This window comes from Neurospora tetraspora, assembly GCF_033439725.1.
Source record: "Neurospora tetraspora strain CBS 560.94 chromosome Unknown B0H65scaffold_7, whole genome shotgun sequence".
Classification (NCBI taxonomy): Eukaryota; Fungi; Ascomycota; class Sordariomycetes; order Sordariales; family Sordariaceae; genus Neurospora; species Neurospora tetraspora.
Window position 1 is genome coordinate 3,025,615 of NW_026944389.1, and position 17,781 is coordinate 3,043,395.

The following is a 17,781-nucleotide window of genomic DNA, read 5'->3' on the forward strand; positions in this document are numbered from 1 at the left end:
AGTAGTGTTCCAACGCCAGCCCAAGTCGCAGGGCACAGCTGCTCAGACTGGTTGTACTCATCAGCGAAGTGCCGTGCCCTCTTCCAAGCCAAAAGCACCGGAATGGATTTGCTTGTTGCCGCTTCGTAGAGACAAAACGAAAATATGAAACCAGCAGAGCAGTCAATTCCTGCACAACCAAGTCAAATACAGACATTTCAAGAGTCTATAAGGATGAGGAACTTTATAAATTCTGAAGTGCCATTCTCGGCGTTATCCCCCTGGTACTCGAATCCCTTACAACATGTCCTAAAGTGAGGCTGTCAGGTCAGGAAGACGCGAGTTAAAGAGGGTGTTGTAGATGTTATCATCGATAACTAGTGGGGCAATGACGCTCATGGTCACATGGAAGAGCCCGGGCTTCCAGGGGAAAAGAAAAGACCCCTCCCCACCACTCGTTGCGGGAAAGTCCACAGCGAGTGTTTACTCCGCACTTTGGAGCCTGGAAGGTACCTACCCCGCCAATCCGGTTCGAGAGTTGCATTTCATCCCATCCTTGGATCCTCAACAAGTTCGTGCTGTAGAGTACAAGGTAAAGGTACTTGTTTGGCGTACTTAAAGAACTGCCCTGCTTTAACCCTCAATCTCCCGAACTCTTCTCTTCTTTCCACTCTCCATCTCCATCTTCAAGTTCATATATACCCATTGTACGTACGCGACGCGCAACTACCTATCTACAAGTACGTTCGAGTCTTTAGCTAACCCAAAGCTATCCTCTACCAAAAGCAAACCAACCCACCCACCCAACAATCAAAATGTCTGCCGCTTTCGAGAAGGCCGTTGCCGATTCCAAGAAGCTTACTTCCAAGCCTTCCAACGATGACCTCCTCGAGATCTATGGTGCGTCGCGTCCCGTCGCGTCCCACTCCCATACTCTCTCTTGCGCTCGCTCGACAATTATAAAGCAGCCGAGGACTATGTTACCTATTAGTCTCGCGCGCGATCAGAAAGAGCTTGAGCTTCAACCGAACAAGACTCAACGACCACGGGCAAGGCAGCAGCTAGCTAACATTCTCTCTCTCGTCATCACACAGCTCTCTACAAGGTCGCTACCGGCGCCGACTTCTCCAAGGCTGACAAGCCTGGCATGTTCGACCTGAAGGTTCGTTCCGCTCCGTCTCCGCTCTCGCCGTTTACCCCCCACATTCCATCCCATCTCTCTCCATCACGCGCTCGCTCTTTAGCCGTCGGTCGAGTCACGAACCTCCATCCGTCCATCCACACGTACCACAACTCAACGCCCTGTCCCTACCCTCCGAAGACCATGCCATGAACCAAACATCCACCCCTATACGCCTAACTACGGAAGCTAACATGACATCCCCCCAAAACAGGGCAAGGCCAAGTACAACGCCTGGTCGAAGATTGTCGACGAGGCCCTCACGGCCGAGGAGGCCCAGACCAAGTACGTCGCCAAGGTCGAGGAGATGAAGACCACGTACGGCTACGACGAGAACAAGGCCCCCGAGGCTGTTGGCTCCAACTAAGGCGTGGAAGGCTTAGATACCCGTTGAGCTTATATAAATAATATAATGCCAATTTACCAAGATCCAAGAGTGTTCGAGGCCATCCATGTCTGCACGCGGTCTGTCTGTGGAGACTAGTCGGTGATGGGAAAGCGGCGAAGGCCCTTCGTGGTAGAATGGAAGCCGTGGTTCCACTATCACAAGAGGCTGTCGTGTCGATCTTTGTCTGGATGAAAAAAAACCATAAGGATTTGTCAGTGAGTTCCTACTGTTACCGCTGGCAGAGGTCTTGCTAACATGCAGGCAGGCATTCTGGTCGTGACGAGGTACGTAGGTAGTCCTGGTAGTTCAAGCTACCTACCTACCTACTTACCTACATCTTGTCTACATGTCGAGATCTGCAAAGAACAATTTCCCCGGTTTCTGCGGGTTCAGTTACACTACATTTTTGAGACGTCTGTGGTATCCCGTGTGTACATGACATGGCATGACATGGCGGCTTGAGCCGCGTGTGGAATCCACATCCATATGGGAGGAAAACGGAAGGGGTATCGTCAATATTAACACCAGACGGGAAGGTTACTAGGTATGCCGTCCAATACTGACCACATACGCTCTCGTTCAGAAGTTCATTTCGAAGGCAGATTACCGGAGACCACCCACATCAATAGACTGATCAGGCAGCTGCGTACCATTTCCGCAACTCAATCATGTCGCCAAACCTGCCCCATCCAGTCCGGCTCCAAGTGGTTCGCCGTGGCAACCCAAGGCACCTCTTGCGGCCCGTACCGCTGCAACGGCAGGTTATATGGCATCCGCAATCCTACCACCACCGTTGGCTCCTCCTTGTTCTCATCACCTCCCTTGCCTCTCTCTTTCTCTCCGCCGAAAGACGTCCCATTATTACGACTTGGACTTGGAGTATCCGTAAGAAAAGTAGGCACCATCTCGGCCTTCCCTCCCTTTTTGCCATCACTGCTACTATCACCATCTGCAAACAACTCCGGCCAAACCAGCACGCCAATCTCGTACGAACAGATGCGCACCTGCGGCTCGCCGGCGTTGTTCTTGCTCTGCGCGTCGCCCCAGGCTTGTTTGGAAAGGTTGGCGGACGTGAGGAGAGCCCAGTCGATAGAGGATTTGGATTTATGGTTGGCGTAGCGGAAGAAAGTTTTGATGTGGGGTGCGGCGCGTTGGCGGCCTGCCTCGCGGATGGGTACGGTGGTTGCGGGGTCTAGGTCGATTCCATCGGCCGAGTCGTTCGCCCAGTGGCAGAACATCGGCCTCAGATACTGGAGCTGCTTGGCTTGTTGAGCAGACTGGATCTTGGTATGAATGGAACCACCGGACGCGTAACCGTCGAGTGACTTCCTGATTTCGTCCGGCGTGGGGAAGATGATCTTGAAGTCTGGTTTAGACTTGGACGACGACAACAGGGTCTTGGGGCTTTGGGAACCACTGAGCGCTTCGAAAAGGGTGTTTTTGAGCCAGTTGTCGGTTGGACCTAGGGTAGCGATGGAGGAAATCTGGATTACGATTTCGGGCTTCTCGCCGTCATTACGATCAGGATCTGCTTGGCGAACGGGCACCGATTTGAGAGTTTCCTTCATCGCGGCCCAGCCCCAGCGGGTCGGGAAATCGTCAACGATAGAGTGTCGCCCTGGGACACTGGCGATCAGTGAGCCACGTATTGAGGAGAAGTCATATTTGGAAAGTTGGTCAACAAGAGGTTTACATGCAGCCCTGTAGGAGCGTAGATAGTTCAGAAAGTCTATCTTGAATTTCTCACCTGACCCAGCTGGTGGTGGAGCACGAGTAGAGGAAGTAGACTGTTGGGTGTCTGGCTTCAGAAGCGGAAGTCGGGGAGATATCCAAGCGGCTTGCGTCATGTTACCCCAGTCTCTCGGGATCAGGTTTGCAGTGTGGATGATGATCTCTGCTGTATCATCTGCTCGGAAGAGCACCATCATTTTGCTGTGATGGGTGCCAAAAGGCTCCGGAAGATAGGCATGATGCGTGGTGATATTGGGATAGCGAGCGGCGTCAGACTAGGTGGTCGGTCGGTCAGAACTGAACAACGAACGGCATGGCAATTTGACTTTGATATACCTGTATCTGTAACCTATTGGGATCCTCTTTCTTCCAAAAGCCGTGGATAACGTGAACCTTGATCAGATGGCGGACGTCACCATCAAACGCGCTCATGAGGTAGTCAATGTCGTGAAGGTAGTTGAACTCCCAGCACTCTTTGATCAGGGGGTCACCGAGAAGGTCCTTGAGTGATACGGTATCCTTGTTGGAATCCTGTCCCAAGGAGCGAATCGTGGTAAGATGAAACGGCGATTTGACAATCGTTCGAGATGGACATGGCTGCTGTTCTGCCTGCTGTTCTGCGGGAAGGGATTCTTCTTCTTTCTCTGGGCTTGTGCGGCGTTTCTTGAGCGGAGGACTGACAGCACGACTGAGGGATCGCGGTGTTGCCCTGCTACTTCCGCCATTCTGGGCTTCACCGGCTTCACCCAGGTCAGCATCTTGGACTGTTCTTTTTGACGAACAGCTGTTCTCCATCGTGACGGGCAGAGTCATAGCCAGTCCACGAACAATCAGATTGGGTCGTCGACGGTGCACACTTGGAACTCGACGGATGAGAGGTGTATTGGTGTATCTTGACAGCTTTGTGCAAATTGTGAACATGGGATGTCTCAAACCATGAACGTCGTGTGTTTTTCATGCCTTGCTCTTTCCGAGACAGAGTCTTTGACGTGTCGTTGTTGCCGTTCCGTTCCCTTCGGGTTGTCCAGCTGCCCAGGTGTTGTCTGCTAAGGGTGACTCCTCTCACAGCGTGATAGGCCAACTGGAAGTCTTTCAATTCAGATTTCGCGAGATTGAGAAACTGAAATAAATCAGTCTTTTAATAAGTCCAATCCCTCTTTGTTTTTTCCCAGTGAAACAATGTTCTTCACGAAAAGAAACAATGGCTTCCATGATGTTCACCTTCGACAATGACTTGGAGAAGTGTTTACATATTTCAGCCTCATGTGGCTTGGCTGAGCTCCGCGACGTGGGCTCCACTGATAAGTCTTGGCTGAAATCGTTCTAGCCCCCTTGGGCGGGCCCTGAGAGTCCAGGGGCCAGCACGGCCGGCCGGCCGCCATTGCCTCGATCGCCTCCTGAATCCCTTTGACCCCCTGGCCCCCCGTCGCCTGAAGCAAGTAGCGGATTGAGGTGGAATTGTCCCATGCCGCCAGCAGACAAACACCACCTACGCTGTTACTATTTTCAAAGGCGGTTTCGTCTCTCATCTTTTGGTTGACTGTGAACACCACTCAGTGCACCATATTCCACCACGCCACCATCGACGACCATCCCGTCGCGATCGACCCGTACAGCACGAAGTGGGTTCGATTTAGGTTCTAAGGCGTTTCTTCCCACCCAGGCGGTGCTGGTTCACTCTTCGATGCAGTGTGCGACAATCAGGCCCCGACATTGTTAAACATCACAACTTATCTTTCGTATACACCTGGCCACGACCATGAGGTGGCTTCCCCTTTTCTTGGGCGCGGCCCGTGTGGCCGTTGCCGCATCAACGACGACAACAACAGAAGCAGAGGACGACGTGGGGGTGACAGAGTACACCAAGTTCAACGATGTATCGATACCACCACTTATCGAGCTCACCCCCGACAACTGGGAGAAGGAATCCAAAGCCAGCAAATGGCTGATGGTTAAGCACTACAGGTATTTGATCATCAAGACTCTGGTCTGGTAAGCATGCGACCGCGTTAGCTGACACCTCGCACCTGCAGCCCTTACTGCCCCCACTGCATTGACTTTGCTCCTACATACCAAACATTATACGAGTTCTACTACACATCGAAGCCCGTCGGGAACGAGAACGCGAACTTTACCAATTTCTACGACTTCCGCTTCGGCACCATCAACTGCGTGGCGTACTACGATCTGTGCAGCGCACACAAGGCATCTTCCTACCCAACAACTACTCTCTACAAGAATGGCGAACAGGTCGAGGCTCTTAAGGGCGTCAAGTCCATGGTTGTTCTGAGCGAGGTGGTGGAGAAGGCCCTGGAAGAGACCAAGCCCGGATCGAGACCCGCGAAGCTCGAGCTTCCTAAGCCCGGCGAAATCTCTGCTCCTGGCTACGTCCCCAAGGTCGGCGCCATCAAGGATACCAAAGAAGCATCCAAGGTTGATTCCGTCAAGGACGTGCCCAAGGTCGATCTTGTTAAGGACTCCACCAAGGTTGATTCCGTCAAGGATATGCCCAAGGTCGATCTTGTTAAGGACTCCGCCAAGGTTGAACAGCCTGTTAAGGATACTTTCATCACCGGAAACGACGAGTACTTGATGCCGACTCCCAAGACCGAGGATAAGGTCGCGGACAAGGTTGTGGAAAAGGTGGCAGACAAGGCCACGGAAACCAAGGCCGTCTCCAAGGCTGACCCTTCTGTTGAGGCCAAGGCCAAGGTCGAGACGGCCAAGGTCGAGAAGGCCAAGGAGGAGGAGAAGAAGTCTACGCCTGCTGCTTACTACGAGGCCCCTGCTGCCGCTGCCGCTGCTGCTGCGTCCATCAAAGGCAACAAGCCCAAGACTACTCCTAACCCCAATGGTATCTCCCAGCCCCTGACTGCCGAGAGCTTCCAGAGCCAGGTCACCATGACCCAGCAGCCTTGGTTCATTAAGTTTTATGCCCCTTGGTGTCATCACTGCCAAGCCATGGCCGCCAACTGGGCTCAGGTCGCTCGCGAGATGAAGGGCCGCCTCAACATCGGCGAGGTCAACTGCGAGCAGGAGGTCCGCCTCTGCAAGGACGTCCGTGTCACCGGTTACCCCACCATTCAGTTCTTCCGGGGAGGCGAGCGTGCCGAGTACACTGGCCTCCGTGGTCTCGGAGACTTCCTCGCGTATGCTGAGAAGGCCATCGACATCTCTAACGGTGTACAGGACGTCGATGCCGCTTCTTTCAAGGCTCTTGAGGAGAAGGAGGAGGTCATCTTTGTTTACTTCTACGATCATGCCACCACCACCGAGGATTTCCTCGCCCTTGAGCGTCTTCCTCTCAGCCTTATCGGCCGTGCCAAGCTCGTCAAGACCCGCGACCCCGAAATGTATGATCGCTTCAAGATCACCACCTGGCCCCGCCTGCTCGTCTCTCGCGAGGGCCGTCCCACCTATTATCAGCCTCTCACGCCCAACGAGATGCGCGGCACTCGCCAGGTCCTTGACTGGATGAAGTCCGTTTGGCTGCCCATTGTTCCCGAGATGACCGCCTCAAACGCCCGCGAGATCATGGATGGCAAGATCGTTGTCCTCGGACTCCTTAACAGAGACGACGAGGAGTCGTTTACCGGCGCCATCCGCGAGATGAAGTCGGCCGCCGGCGAGTGGATGGACAAGCAGATCCAGCTCTTCCAGCTGGAAAGGCAGGAGCTCCGTAACGCCAAGCAGCTGCGCATCGAGGAGGCCGAGGACCGCAACGACCAGCGTGCTTTGCGCAACGCCAAGAACATCCGCATCAACATGGACAGGGCGGACAGGAAGGAGATCACCTTTGCTTGGGTTGATGGCGTTTTCTGGCAGAGGTGGATCAGGACCACCTACGGTATTGATGTCAAGGACACTGGTGACCGGATCATCATCAACGATGAGGATGTAAGTGTTCAACCCCCACTTCACAGCTTTTAGGCACTCGTTGAACGCTTGCTAACATACTTTCCCAATCAGAACCGCCGCTACTGGGACCAAACCACCACCGGCAACCCCATCGTCCCCAGCCGCACCTCCATCCTCGAGACCATCACCAAGATCTCCCAGAACCCCCTCAACATCAAGCCCAAGCTCACCATCTCTGCCTTTGAGAAGATGTTTTTCGACATCCGCATGACCTTCTCGGAGCATCCTTACCTTTCCATGGGCTGCATTCTCGGCATCGCCTTCGGTTGCCTCTCGTGGTTCCGCAACAGCGCTCGCGCCCAGAGGAGGGCCGGTCACGGCACCCACTTCAAGTTGGAGGAGGGCGGCGTTGGTGCTCCCGGCGAGAAGGGCAGCACCGGCGGCTTCATTCAGAGCGTGTTTGGCGGCAGCGGTGGCAGCAGCAGTGGACCCAAGGCCGATTAAATTACGGGCTTGGTCTGTTGGTGGTTGTGTTGGTTTATACTTCATCAGGAAAATGATCTGGATTTTACATATGTGCACGCGGTGGGAGTGGATGTAGAGCGTGCTTGTTGTAGTTAATGACTGATGGTTGTGTGTGGGGAAAGGGGCTCAAATGAGATGAGGAGGCAGCGAGGAAATTTGTGTATAATCGCGAAGGCTGGATTTTGGGGGATGGGAGGAATGGATAGAAGGGATATCTGGCGGACAGAGCATCACTGGACTGGTGGCTTTTGGCTTATTAAAAGGAAAAACCGAACCGACCTGAAAGCCTCCTTGACTGGGTATTGGTATTGATATTACTACACTTCTCTTGTTTTTTTTCCCCTTCCTCCTTGGCCATGCTTTTTTATATATCCCATTACACTGGGTTACTTGTGGGGGTTCCCTCATCCTAAGACTTGGAACCACACTTGGTGGAGAATAGAGTTGGCGTGTAGGATATTTGTTGAATCTGCTCGTAATATGGGAAGTGATGAGATGCCTCGGTGACTTTCTATCGCTTGTTGTTCCGTTGGTGATAGACCAATCCATAGTTGGTTGTGTAAAACCAAACAACACAGCGGGTCAAACCGAAGCTGGTGGTTCAAGTCCGGTTGGTCAGTTAAGTTGCCAGTGTACCGCCGCTCGTGGCCCGCCCGTCGCTTCGGGAGTTGACCGTTTGTTGAATGGCTGGTAGAGCTGGCCTCGATAAGCGGCCGCATATGTATCCCGTTGAGGCTCTGGTTGGAACCCTGAACCACGATGTGTAGCACTTTATATACTACAACTACAGTCCTCGTCTGGTTTTACTGGATGTGTGACAAGACTTCTAACGATGAAAAGAACATCAATGATTTCGCTTTCTCTTCTTCTTCTTCTTCTTCTTCTAACCCCAACGCTTGTGTGCGTGTGTGCCTTTTCCCAACCTCAACCAGACATACCTTGACAAGCAATACAGAAAAGTAAAACACCAAAAATACAACCGCTTTAAACAACCAGATCCTTCCTTCCCTATGTACATATCGTTTGAAAATAGGTCATGACCGAAACCGATCACGAACGACGGAGAACTGAAGAAGGAAAAAAAAGGAAAAGGAGGTAACCCCCCCCTCCCCCAGATGGTGTGTGTAAAAAAGCGCGGGCTTCATCTTTTTCTCTTTCTCTAGAACATCACCCAATCCCAAAACCAAAGCCAAAGCCAAACCGAAACCGAAACCGAAACCCATACCAATAAGCAGAACCATACATACTCGGGAAGGAAACAGAAAACAAGAAGAGAGCCCAAAAAGAAAACAAGAGAGCACAAAGTATAAGTAAGCCACCGAACAAATGAAGAAAAAGACTGGTAAGTACCGAGTGAGAGAGGAACAACAAAGGAGAACCAAAGTGTTTTGAGCGGTAGTGAGCGGGAGACCGCTCGGAACTCCCACCACCACCTAGTTATAGCCCCCCTGGTAGTCTCCTCCTCCCGAGACTAAGAGGAGGAAGAAGAGGAGTTGGAGTCAGACGATTGTGGTTGCTGCGAAAGCGAGAGAAGATCCTTGTAGAAAAACGTCTCGCTCTTCTTGAGACTGCCTTGAGGAACGCCGACGGCTTTGCTGAACTGGGGCACTTGGCCGAACTCGATGTAGCCGAATTTCTTGAAGGCTGCTTCGGCGGCGGAGTTTGTTTCGGTGTTTACGCGCTGTTTTCGAGTCTGTCAGTTCTTGTTTTCTCTCCTCTTTTTCTCTCTCTCTCTCTCTCTCTCGTTCTAAGGTGACAGAGAGAGAAGGGATGGACTGGACTAAAAAACTCACCAACAAAGTCCTCCCCCTCCTAGCAGCCTCATACTCCAATGCATCCACCAACGCCTTTGCGCCTCCCTGCCTGCGGTATTTCTGATTTACGAGGAGGGTATCAATCTTCCCCCGGAACGAACCCGTCTCCGTGTCGGACAACTTGAGCATCGCCAACCCTCTCAGGTCGTTGCCCACCGGTTTGCTACCGGGAGGAGTCTCGGGCAAAAGCAGAACGATGACCCGGGTGCCCCGGTTCGACTCGGCTATACGCTCCCTCCACCACCCCAGAAGCTTCCCGTTTTCGAGCGGCGGCAGAAAGGGCCCGATCATCCGGTCCATGGTCATGCAGGAGGCGTGCAGGGCGGCGATCCACGGGACTAGGTGGCCGTGTTGGTCGGGGGAGAAGACGTAGGTCATTGAGGGGGAGGTGGGGGGCGGCATTGTTGGGAGGTCCATGGTGAGTGGTGACTGAGAGCGAACTGAACGTCTCTCTCACCCTTGGTTGAAGATTGTGGTGGATAGGCGAAGAAGATGATAACGCTAGTATGTTCCTGTAACGAGTGCCGAGGTGTAGTTGATCTTTGTCGATATCATGGAGTTGGTCGTCTGTTTCTGGCCCAAGAGGAGGTGGCAGTCACGAGCTAGAAGTACTTTGAGCCGGTCAGCCAGTCTCAGCCAAAGATTTCTGGTATAAAAGGTGCAATGGCCAAACTGGGTAGGAGAAAGAAAAATGTGTCAACGGGAAAATGTGGGAGGGGGGAATGAAGGTGTGGGTGAAGATTGGGGGTTAAAAGGGAGCAACGTGATGGAAATTCATGAGTGATGAGTGATAAACCACTCCGGGACTTGAGGTTGTCAGTGATAAATTGCTGACCTTGGCCTCAAACAGGAAATATTGTACGCCAACCTCAGGCTTTCCCTGTCTCGAGGTGTGTGCCATTTCCTCCTCCTCCTCCCTCTTACCTCGGATCTGGGAAGGGAATATACCCGGTGTGCGCAGACGGTGACGGCGGTTGTAGCCAGATCGGGGGTCTGACCGGACAGACGGGAGAGGACCAACAAAGTCACGCTTCCCCGTTCCGACTTCCAAAGGGTGAAGCAGTGGTGTGGGTGGGTGGATGGGTGATGGAGGTGCAGTAGACGAGTGACCGAGGTGATGATGGTTGTTTTCAGGAACGGTAATCACACACGAAGAAGAAAAAGTGCCAAGATCTGGAAGTACTTTACCTTTTTGAGATGCAGCGTGAATACCAGAGACTGGAGCTTTGAAAACCTTGAGGGTCCAAAGTCTTTGCCCAAGGTTTTACCAATGGAAGTTTGTACCTGATGTTTTCTGTCACGATCTCACCTCAGTCAGGAACGGGACAAATCTCGAAACGTGATGATAGTGAAACCGAATGTACTGTACCTGCGCCTATAACAGCTGCAAAGGACTGATCATTTTTCCGTCACAGCGGCAGCGGCAGCAAGGGCCAGGCACGCGTTCACGGGCAGTGGAGGAGGGGGGTTCGCTTACGTTACGTTCCTTCACGCGTTTCAAGGCTGAATTGTACCGTGAAAGTTTCCAATGTTTCCATCACTCAAGGCACACGAATGGAAGTTTTCCGTCACGTTATGGACGGGAGTGGGAGGACTAAACGGCGGGGCCCTGTAAATGTTGAGCTTCAAGGGGCAGTCACCTACGCCACAGCACGTTTTGTTAGTGCGGGGGGTCCATTCTTTCCTTCGAGTAAAATTCCAGGGGCAAATATCCCAACTCGTCACCAACGGCACTTTCAATCGATCCTTCCACTCGTATGTTCTGTGAACTCCAAGCAGTCGGCAGAAAATATTTCAAAGCCTCATCACCATTCTGAAACCCGACCATACTGCGCATATATCTTGCATATCTCTTAAACTTACCTTGGCCCGGACTGTGTTGTTCCTTTGTATTGCTCTCTTCTGCGCTTCGATGTGGTGCAACTTATCCTATCGGAGCATACTTCGGCTTCACGAAAAGCATGATAATGCCATATTCATCGAATTCATGGCCATTTCTTGTCCTCATATGGGAAGCTCAAGGGTAGCCACGTTTCTGCCCCCGAGACAGTGCGTCGACCTCGGCAGAGCTTCTTTTCCAAAGGCGGGGTGAAAAGCCCAAAAGGTGGAGGGGAACACGAGCAACGAAGACCCTGATCTACACTGCCGACTGCGGACGTCCAACTTCCAGAAGCCGGGACTGCCCTTGAAGTGGCCGCTCCAGAAATGTGTGTCCGAATACCTCTAAAAACATCATCTCCCGCTTATACACCAACGGATATGAAAGAATCGCACCGCAATGCACCTCATCGTCATCACCACGGGCCGTCAGGGACTTTGTTCGGTGACATCGTGCCAACCCGAATAACAACCAATGAGAATACGAGGACAACGATCGCGATGCGGGCTTCAGCCCTACCAATGCCTGTGGTCCACTCTGACACAGGGCAGCTGAACTCAGCACCTTGACGACCCGAATTGGTTGGCTTCATGGGATTCCTCGGTTCGCTTGCCTCTTGGCTGGCTGGAAACAGTACCGCTGAGGACATCTGTACGTAAGCCTGTCGTCGTAAACACTGCTTCGCTTCAGCTTCTAATTGGTCTCTCAGAGCAACGGCCAGAGTGCCCACCAACAGTCCCCGCTCGTTGGGTGGTTGGCCATTAACAAACATTTAAGCTATCGTATCATGCCATCTCTTCAGTCTCCGTTTCACCTTCAGCTCCCTGACACACGCAGCTCAGTGTCCACTCTGCGGCTCTGTCACTGATTCAGCTCTTTTCCCTGTGACTGTGACGGACCTTCTTCAGTCTTCCCTCGCTCGATTACTTGCCTTGTACAACAACGTCTCACACAAACGGCCGCCTGTTTAGACGCCAGGCGCCTGTCTCTAGATACGACAGCATCGATAATTGCCAGAGTGCGCCCCGCACTTACGCCATATTGCAACTCCCGACCATCAAAATCACCCATCACCATCACTCATACGCCCGCTCAACGACATCTCCACCATGGGCTTCCTGCGTGATAAGCTCAAGCAGACGCTTGAGGAGGTTACAGCAGGTGTAGAGGGTCTGCTCCATCATGACGATAACGCCAACACTGCCGCCAACGCTCAGTCTCAGCAAGCCGGAGACGATGAAGTCCCCGAGACTTCCTATCCTTACCAATATGGAGCCAACCGCTTCGGATCCTTCGCACCTGAATCTTCAGGCGATGTGAAGTGGTACGTCGATGGAGCCTCCTATTTCTGGGCCGTCTCCATCGCTCTCGAGCGTAAGCAACAGCTGTTTTGCCATATTGGCCATTCACCCGCTAATCACTATCACAGAGGCCAAGGAGAGCATCTACATCCTTGATTGGTGGTTGAGGTATGCCTTTATCATTCCCTTGCAAGTTGAACCTTTTGATTAATAAATGGACAGTCCTGAGTTGTATCTGCGCCGCCCCCCTGCAAAGAATGAGCAGTACCGGCTTGACCGGATGCTGCGCAACGCTGCGGAGCGCGGTGTAAAGGTCAATATCATTGTTTACAAGGAGGTCGAACAGGCTTTGACTCGTAAGTCCTAAAAGATCGGTTCTTGATGCACTTCCAGGGCTAACAAACATCACCACAGTCAATTCTCAGGTATGATATTGCATCGACAAAGTTGCAAGACCAAAAACTAACCATGAGCAAATTCTAGCACACGAGGAAAGCTTTGGAAAGTCTCCACAAGAACATCCAGGTCTTCAGACATCCTGATCACATCCCAAGAGGCAGAGATGTCCTTGCCGATCTCCGGTCCAAAATGCAGATGGGCACATTCAGCTTGGCTAAGCTCCCGGGGGATACCCTGGCCGCCTTGTACGGAACCAAGGATGACGTTACCTTGTTCTGGGCTCATCATGAGAAGCTCTGCGTTGTCGATAGGAAGCTCGCATTCATGGGAGGCTTGGATATGTGTAGGTCTTTCTTTGACGCTGTTTACCAATGAAATATGCTAACAGTCGGACAGGCTTTGGAAGATGGGACACGAACAGTCACCCAATCGCCGATGCTCATCCCAGCAACCTTGACGACATCATTTTCCCCGGTCAGGACTTCAACAACGCTCGTGTCTACGACTTCGAGGATGTGGCCAACTGGGAGAACAACAAGCGTGAGTTTAACAGAGCTGATACTGAAAGTATTCGGACTAACATGACACAGTCGACCGTACCAAGAGCTCCAGAATGGGCTGGTCTGACATCAGCATCAGTCTGCAAGGCCACATTGTTGATAACCTAGTTGATCACTTCATTGACCGCTGGTTAGTCTAAGCCTATCTTTCAATGCCGATGATCTTGCTAACGAGTCACAGGGCCTTCATCTGGAACGAAAAGTACAAGGAGAAGGACCCCGGTAAGTACGCCCTTATCAGTGCGAACGCTCCTCAGCAAGAGCAAAGCCGCGATCGCGGATACGGAGAGAGCCGTGATCGTGGATATGGAGACAACCCTCCCTACCCTGATTTCGGTGAATTCGAAACCCCTTTCCATTTGCGCCAGCATGCCCGCCGTTTCTTAGGAGACGACGACGACGAGGACCATGACGATCGCATGCGCTCGAGCGAGCATCCGAGACGTAGCATGAAGGTTCAAGTAGTGCGAAGGTATTTTGACTCCTTCTCTCTCTTTGATATTCTGTAGCGCCTGACAAGAATAGTTGCTCCCAATGGTCGGCTGGTCATGACACGGAAGCCTCCATCGCCGAAGCCTACATCGAGATCATCACGAACGCCAAGCACTTCATCTACATTGAGAACCAGGTAAGTCAGATAGTACACTCGTTCACTCTCCTAGTACTGACGTATAGCAGTTCTTCATCACCGCTACGTCCGACGCTCAAAAGCCCGTTGGCAATAAGATCGGCAAGGCCATCGTCGACCGTATCATTCGGGCCCACCGCGCGGGCGAGAAGTTTGTTATCTTTGTCATGATGCCCGCTGTCCCCGCTTTCGCTGGCGATCTCAAGTCTGACGGCGCCCTCGGCACTCGTGCGATCATGGAGTTCCAGTACTTCAGCATCAACAGAGGCGGCAACAGTATTATGGAGTGTCTGTTAAGGGAGGGCATTGAGAACCCAGCGGACTACATCCGATTCTACAACTTGCGCAACTACGACCGCATCAACACTAGTGCTGCTATGGCTCAGGCAGCAAAGGATGCCGGAGTCAGCTACGAGGAAGCCCGTCGGGATTACGACGACAAGTTCGAACGTGCCATTGATGATGACCGGAACCAATATGAGAGCAGCCGCGATCCGTATGAGAGCAACAGGGGCGCATACGAGGGTGGGAAGGGTTACGAGGGCGAAAGGGGCTACGGTGGTGAACGGGGCTACGGTGGTGAAAGCGGCTACGAAGGCGGCAGAGGCGGTTATGAGGGTGGCAGAGGTGGATATGAAAGGGGCTACGATGACGGCAGACCCGAGCGCGACGAGTACCATTCCGGCGGATATGGCGATCGCTATGATGGTGGCCGTGGTGATGACCAGTACGGCCGCAGGCAGAGCGGCTACGGAGGTGGACACCGCGACGAGGACTACCGCCAGAGCAGCAGCAGACCCGGCAGTCGCTACGAAGGCGGCGGTTACGAAGGTGGAAGCCAAGGGGGCGGACGCCAGCACAGCCAATACGAGCGCTACCAAGAAGCCGCCAGCAAGATCACCGACAGCACCTGGGACACCATCTCCTCCTGCTACATGCTAAACGGGCCCGACCTGCACAGCGTTCCCTGGAACGGTTCCCCGGAATCCGAGATCAACGCCTTCGTCTGCGAAGAGCTCTACATCCACTCCAAGGTTCTCATCGCCGACGACCGCGTCGTCATCTGCGGGTCTGCCAACCTCAACGACCGCTCGCAGATGGGCGACCACGACTCGGAGATCGCCGTCATCATCCAGGACAAGAACCGCGTCGAATCCTCCATGGACGGCCAACCCTACCGCGCCTCCGCCTTCGCCGCTTCGCTGCGTCGCTACCTCTTCCGCAAGCACCTCGGTCTCCTGCCCGACCAGCGCTGGGACGCCGCCAACAACAACTGGACCCCCGTCAACCAGCACGCCGTCAACGAGTACGACTGGGGCTCGGACGCCGATCGGCTCGTCGAGGATCCGCTTGCCGACGACTTTTTGGCGCTCTGGTACAAAACGGCGAAGGCTAACACCAAGATCTTCCGCAAGGTGTTCCATGCCGTCCCCGACGACACGGTGCGCACGTGGGATGACTATGACAAGTTCTTTAGCGAGAAGTTCGTGATGCCGGGCACGGAGGCTAAGCCGGCTGAGGAGGGGTACAAGAAGGGTAAGGTTGACTACGGGCATGTCGTAAAGGATGAGTTCCCTGGTGGCGTGGAGGAGGTGAAGGAGTGGCTGGGTAGGGTCCGCGGTACGGTGGTGGAGATGCCGTTGAACTTTTTGATTGATGTGGATGATTTGGCTAAGGAGGGGTTGTCGTTTAACGAACTGACGAGCAAGCTTTATACCTAAGATGTGATGATGACTGGGAGATGGCCCTTGGACACATGGGGCATGAGGATGCGGGTGAAGGAGAAAGAAAACGGATGAATGATGACGAGGTAGAAATTCTTGAGCTTGAATAATATGTCAGTGCAATGGTTTACATACAACAGCCGAATTGTAAATGAAGTGCAAGTGCCTGGTTTCATTGAGCGCCATACGACATGATACACGATATATCTCGATGACGATATGTATACCTAAAGGTAGCTAGGAGAGCTTCAAACACCGTCGTCAACTCCAAAACTACAATACATATTAAGAGTCCAGTATCTGTATATCATCTCTACAGTCACCAAACTATTACGACAACTTAACATTGTTACTCTCTTTCCGGGTTGAGTTGAGAAGAGCAATAGTAAAATTAGTAACGCCGTGTAAGGAAGGGATCGTAAATCTCCCGTCTTCGATGACCTGAGACAGGGGGTATTTCAATTATATTCATTAAATAAGCATGTCGGGAGCAAAAAAACATAAATAAATGGATCGCCACGGACGTCAGTCACTCAAAGTAGAGAAAATGAAAGCTGACGAAGGAAAAAAAAAAGGGGGGGGGAAACCAAAAGCAAAAAGCTCAGCTGCCCAAGCCTCCATGGACTTGAACTCGAGGCCAGCTATGCGCATACCTCTACCTACCTACGAAAACAACCACGACCACGCGTTTTCTGGCTACCAGCACGGGCACCTACCCATCACGTAAGCTACTGGGAGTCCATTGTTGGAAGGTACAAACTTGGGGGCTTATATGCTCTGGTTCCAGTTCCATTCAGTGAAGGTCCCGTCCTGCCGATGGAAGTCTCGGGTCCTACATAGAATAGTGGAAATGCAGATGTGGAAGGAAAGAGCTGGGTGGGAAACATCCCGTCAGATAAATGAATGACGTGGAAGGAGCGAGGCAAAGCAGTGACGATCCATGACTGTAAATGAACTTACTGCAAGTACCACACAACAGTTTGGTGCCTTCTATTGCGAAGAACATGATGACTGTTCCAAAGTAAGTAGGTACCTACCTTAAGGTACGCAATGCACCTGCTTTTCAAAACAAATACCTAACAAGGAAAGAGTGAGGAAGGCATATAGTCCACTCCACTGAACCTCTCCTCTACGTCCTGTTGTAGACCAGCGGGTAATATCGTCTTGGGACCTGGACTCACATCTATCTGCGAAGTTGAGACGTGGGCAGTTAGCTGTCACGAGACAGATGACTGTCAATATTCAGGGCGAAGGAGACCGTGGGTAATGTTATAGTCACTGTTATCGTATCTCGAAGTTGAATTGGAATTGTCTGAAATCAAGGCGTCCATTCTATGTTCCTTCTAACCATCTATGACATGTACATTGACATCCGTTACCATCCCAAGCACTAGTTCAGCGTCTCCATTAGTTGCGGACTCAACCCATTCCAGGTATGATTTGTCCATGTTGAAAAGCAATAAAAGCAGTGGACGCTCACTCACTCACTGGTGTAGAAGCACACCATGACCCGTACCTAAAACGCCATGCCGTTCCCTTTTTATGTAGCCGTGGTCGTTAGTAAATCCTTTCCTTCCTTCTTTACCTGCCTTTCCTCCATGATGGGTATTTTGTTCCGCCTGTTTCCATATTGCACCTTATTACCATTCCCCCTTATAAATTCTACCCAAACTTTTATTCCCTCGGGACGAGGGAATTTAGGAGTATAAGATCTTTCCCCCCCCTCTTCCCTCCCCTAATTTCCTTCCCTTTCTCCCCTTCTCCCTTCGGCACCACCGTCGCACCCTCCGCCGCTATAGACCCCAACGATAAGAA

At 52.3% G+C, this 17,781-nt stretch overlaps 5 protein-coding genes across 5 annotated transcripts; 3 read left to right on the top strand and 2 right to left on the bottom strand.

Moving 5' to 3' along the window:
• Positions 1 to 794: 794 nt before the first annotated feature.
• B0H65DRAFT_552186 (acyl-CoA-binding protein) lies at positions 795 to 1,526 on the top strand (the record flags this gene model as incomplete). The annotated part of the gene is made up of 3 exons (XM_062829872.1): positions 795 to 879; positions 1,074 to 1,141; positions 1,374 to 1,526. The coding sequence occupies 3 exons, from the start codon at positions 795 to 797 to the stop codon at positions 1,524 to 1,526; spliced, it is 306 nt and encodes a 101-aa protein (XP_062678817.1).
• A 583-nt stretch (positions 1,527 to 2,109) lies between these two features.
• On the bottom strand, positions 2,110 to 4,510 carry B0H65DRAFT_580864 (tyrosyl-DNA phosphodiesterase-domain-containing protein). Its single transcript, XM_062830801.1, has 2 exons — positions 3,615 to 4,510; positions 2,110 to 3,553 (listed from the first exon to the last, which is right to left on the bottom strand). The coding sequence occupies exons 1-2, from the start codon at positions 4,197 to 4,199 to the stop codon at positions 2,210 to 2,212; spliced, it is 1,929 nt and encodes a 642-aa protein (XP_062678818.1). The 5' UTR covers positions 4,200 to 4,510; the 3' UTR covers positions 2,110 to 2,209.
• Positions 4,511 to 5,037: 527 nt separating this feature from the next.
• On the top strand, positions 5,038 to 7,640 carry B0H65DRAFT_511658 (uncharacterized protein; the record flags this gene model as incomplete). Its single annotated transcript, XM_062828505.1, has 3 exons — positions 5,038 to 5,243; positions 5,312 to 7,175; positions 7,248 to 7,640. 3 exons carry the CDS (start codon positions 5,038 to 5,040, stop codon positions 7,638 to 7,640), a joined length of 2,463 nt encoding a protein of 820 aa, XP_062678819.1.
• A 1,492-nt stretch (positions 7,641 to 9,132) lies between these two features.
• On the bottom strand, positions 9,133 to 9,877 carry B0H65DRAFT_433069 (uncharacterized protein; the record flags this gene model as incomplete). Its single annotated transcript, XM_062825040.1, has 2 exons — positions 9,133 to 9,342; positions 9,455 to 9,877. 2 exons carry the CDS (start codon positions 9,875 to 9,877, stop codon positions 9,133 to 9,135), a joined length of 633 nt encoding a protein of 210 aa, XP_062678820.1.
• Positions 9,878 to 12,463: 2,586 nt separating this feature from the next.
• B0H65DRAFT_511660 (uncharacterized protein) lies at positions 12,464 to 15,963 on the top strand (the record flags this gene model as incomplete). Its single annotated transcript, XM_062828506.1, has 9 exons — positions 12,464 to 12,728; positions 12,784 to 12,823; positions 12,878 to 13,011; positions 13,152 to 13,397; positions 13,451 to 13,594; positions 13,645 to 13,744; positions 13,796 to 14,086; positions 14,140 to 14,242; positions 14,293 to 15,963. 9 exons carry the CDS (start codon positions 12,464 to 12,466, stop codon positions 15,961 to 15,963), a joined length of 2,994 nt encoding a protein of 997 aa, XP_062678821.1.
• Positions 15,964 to 17,781: the final 1,818 nt, after the last annotated feature.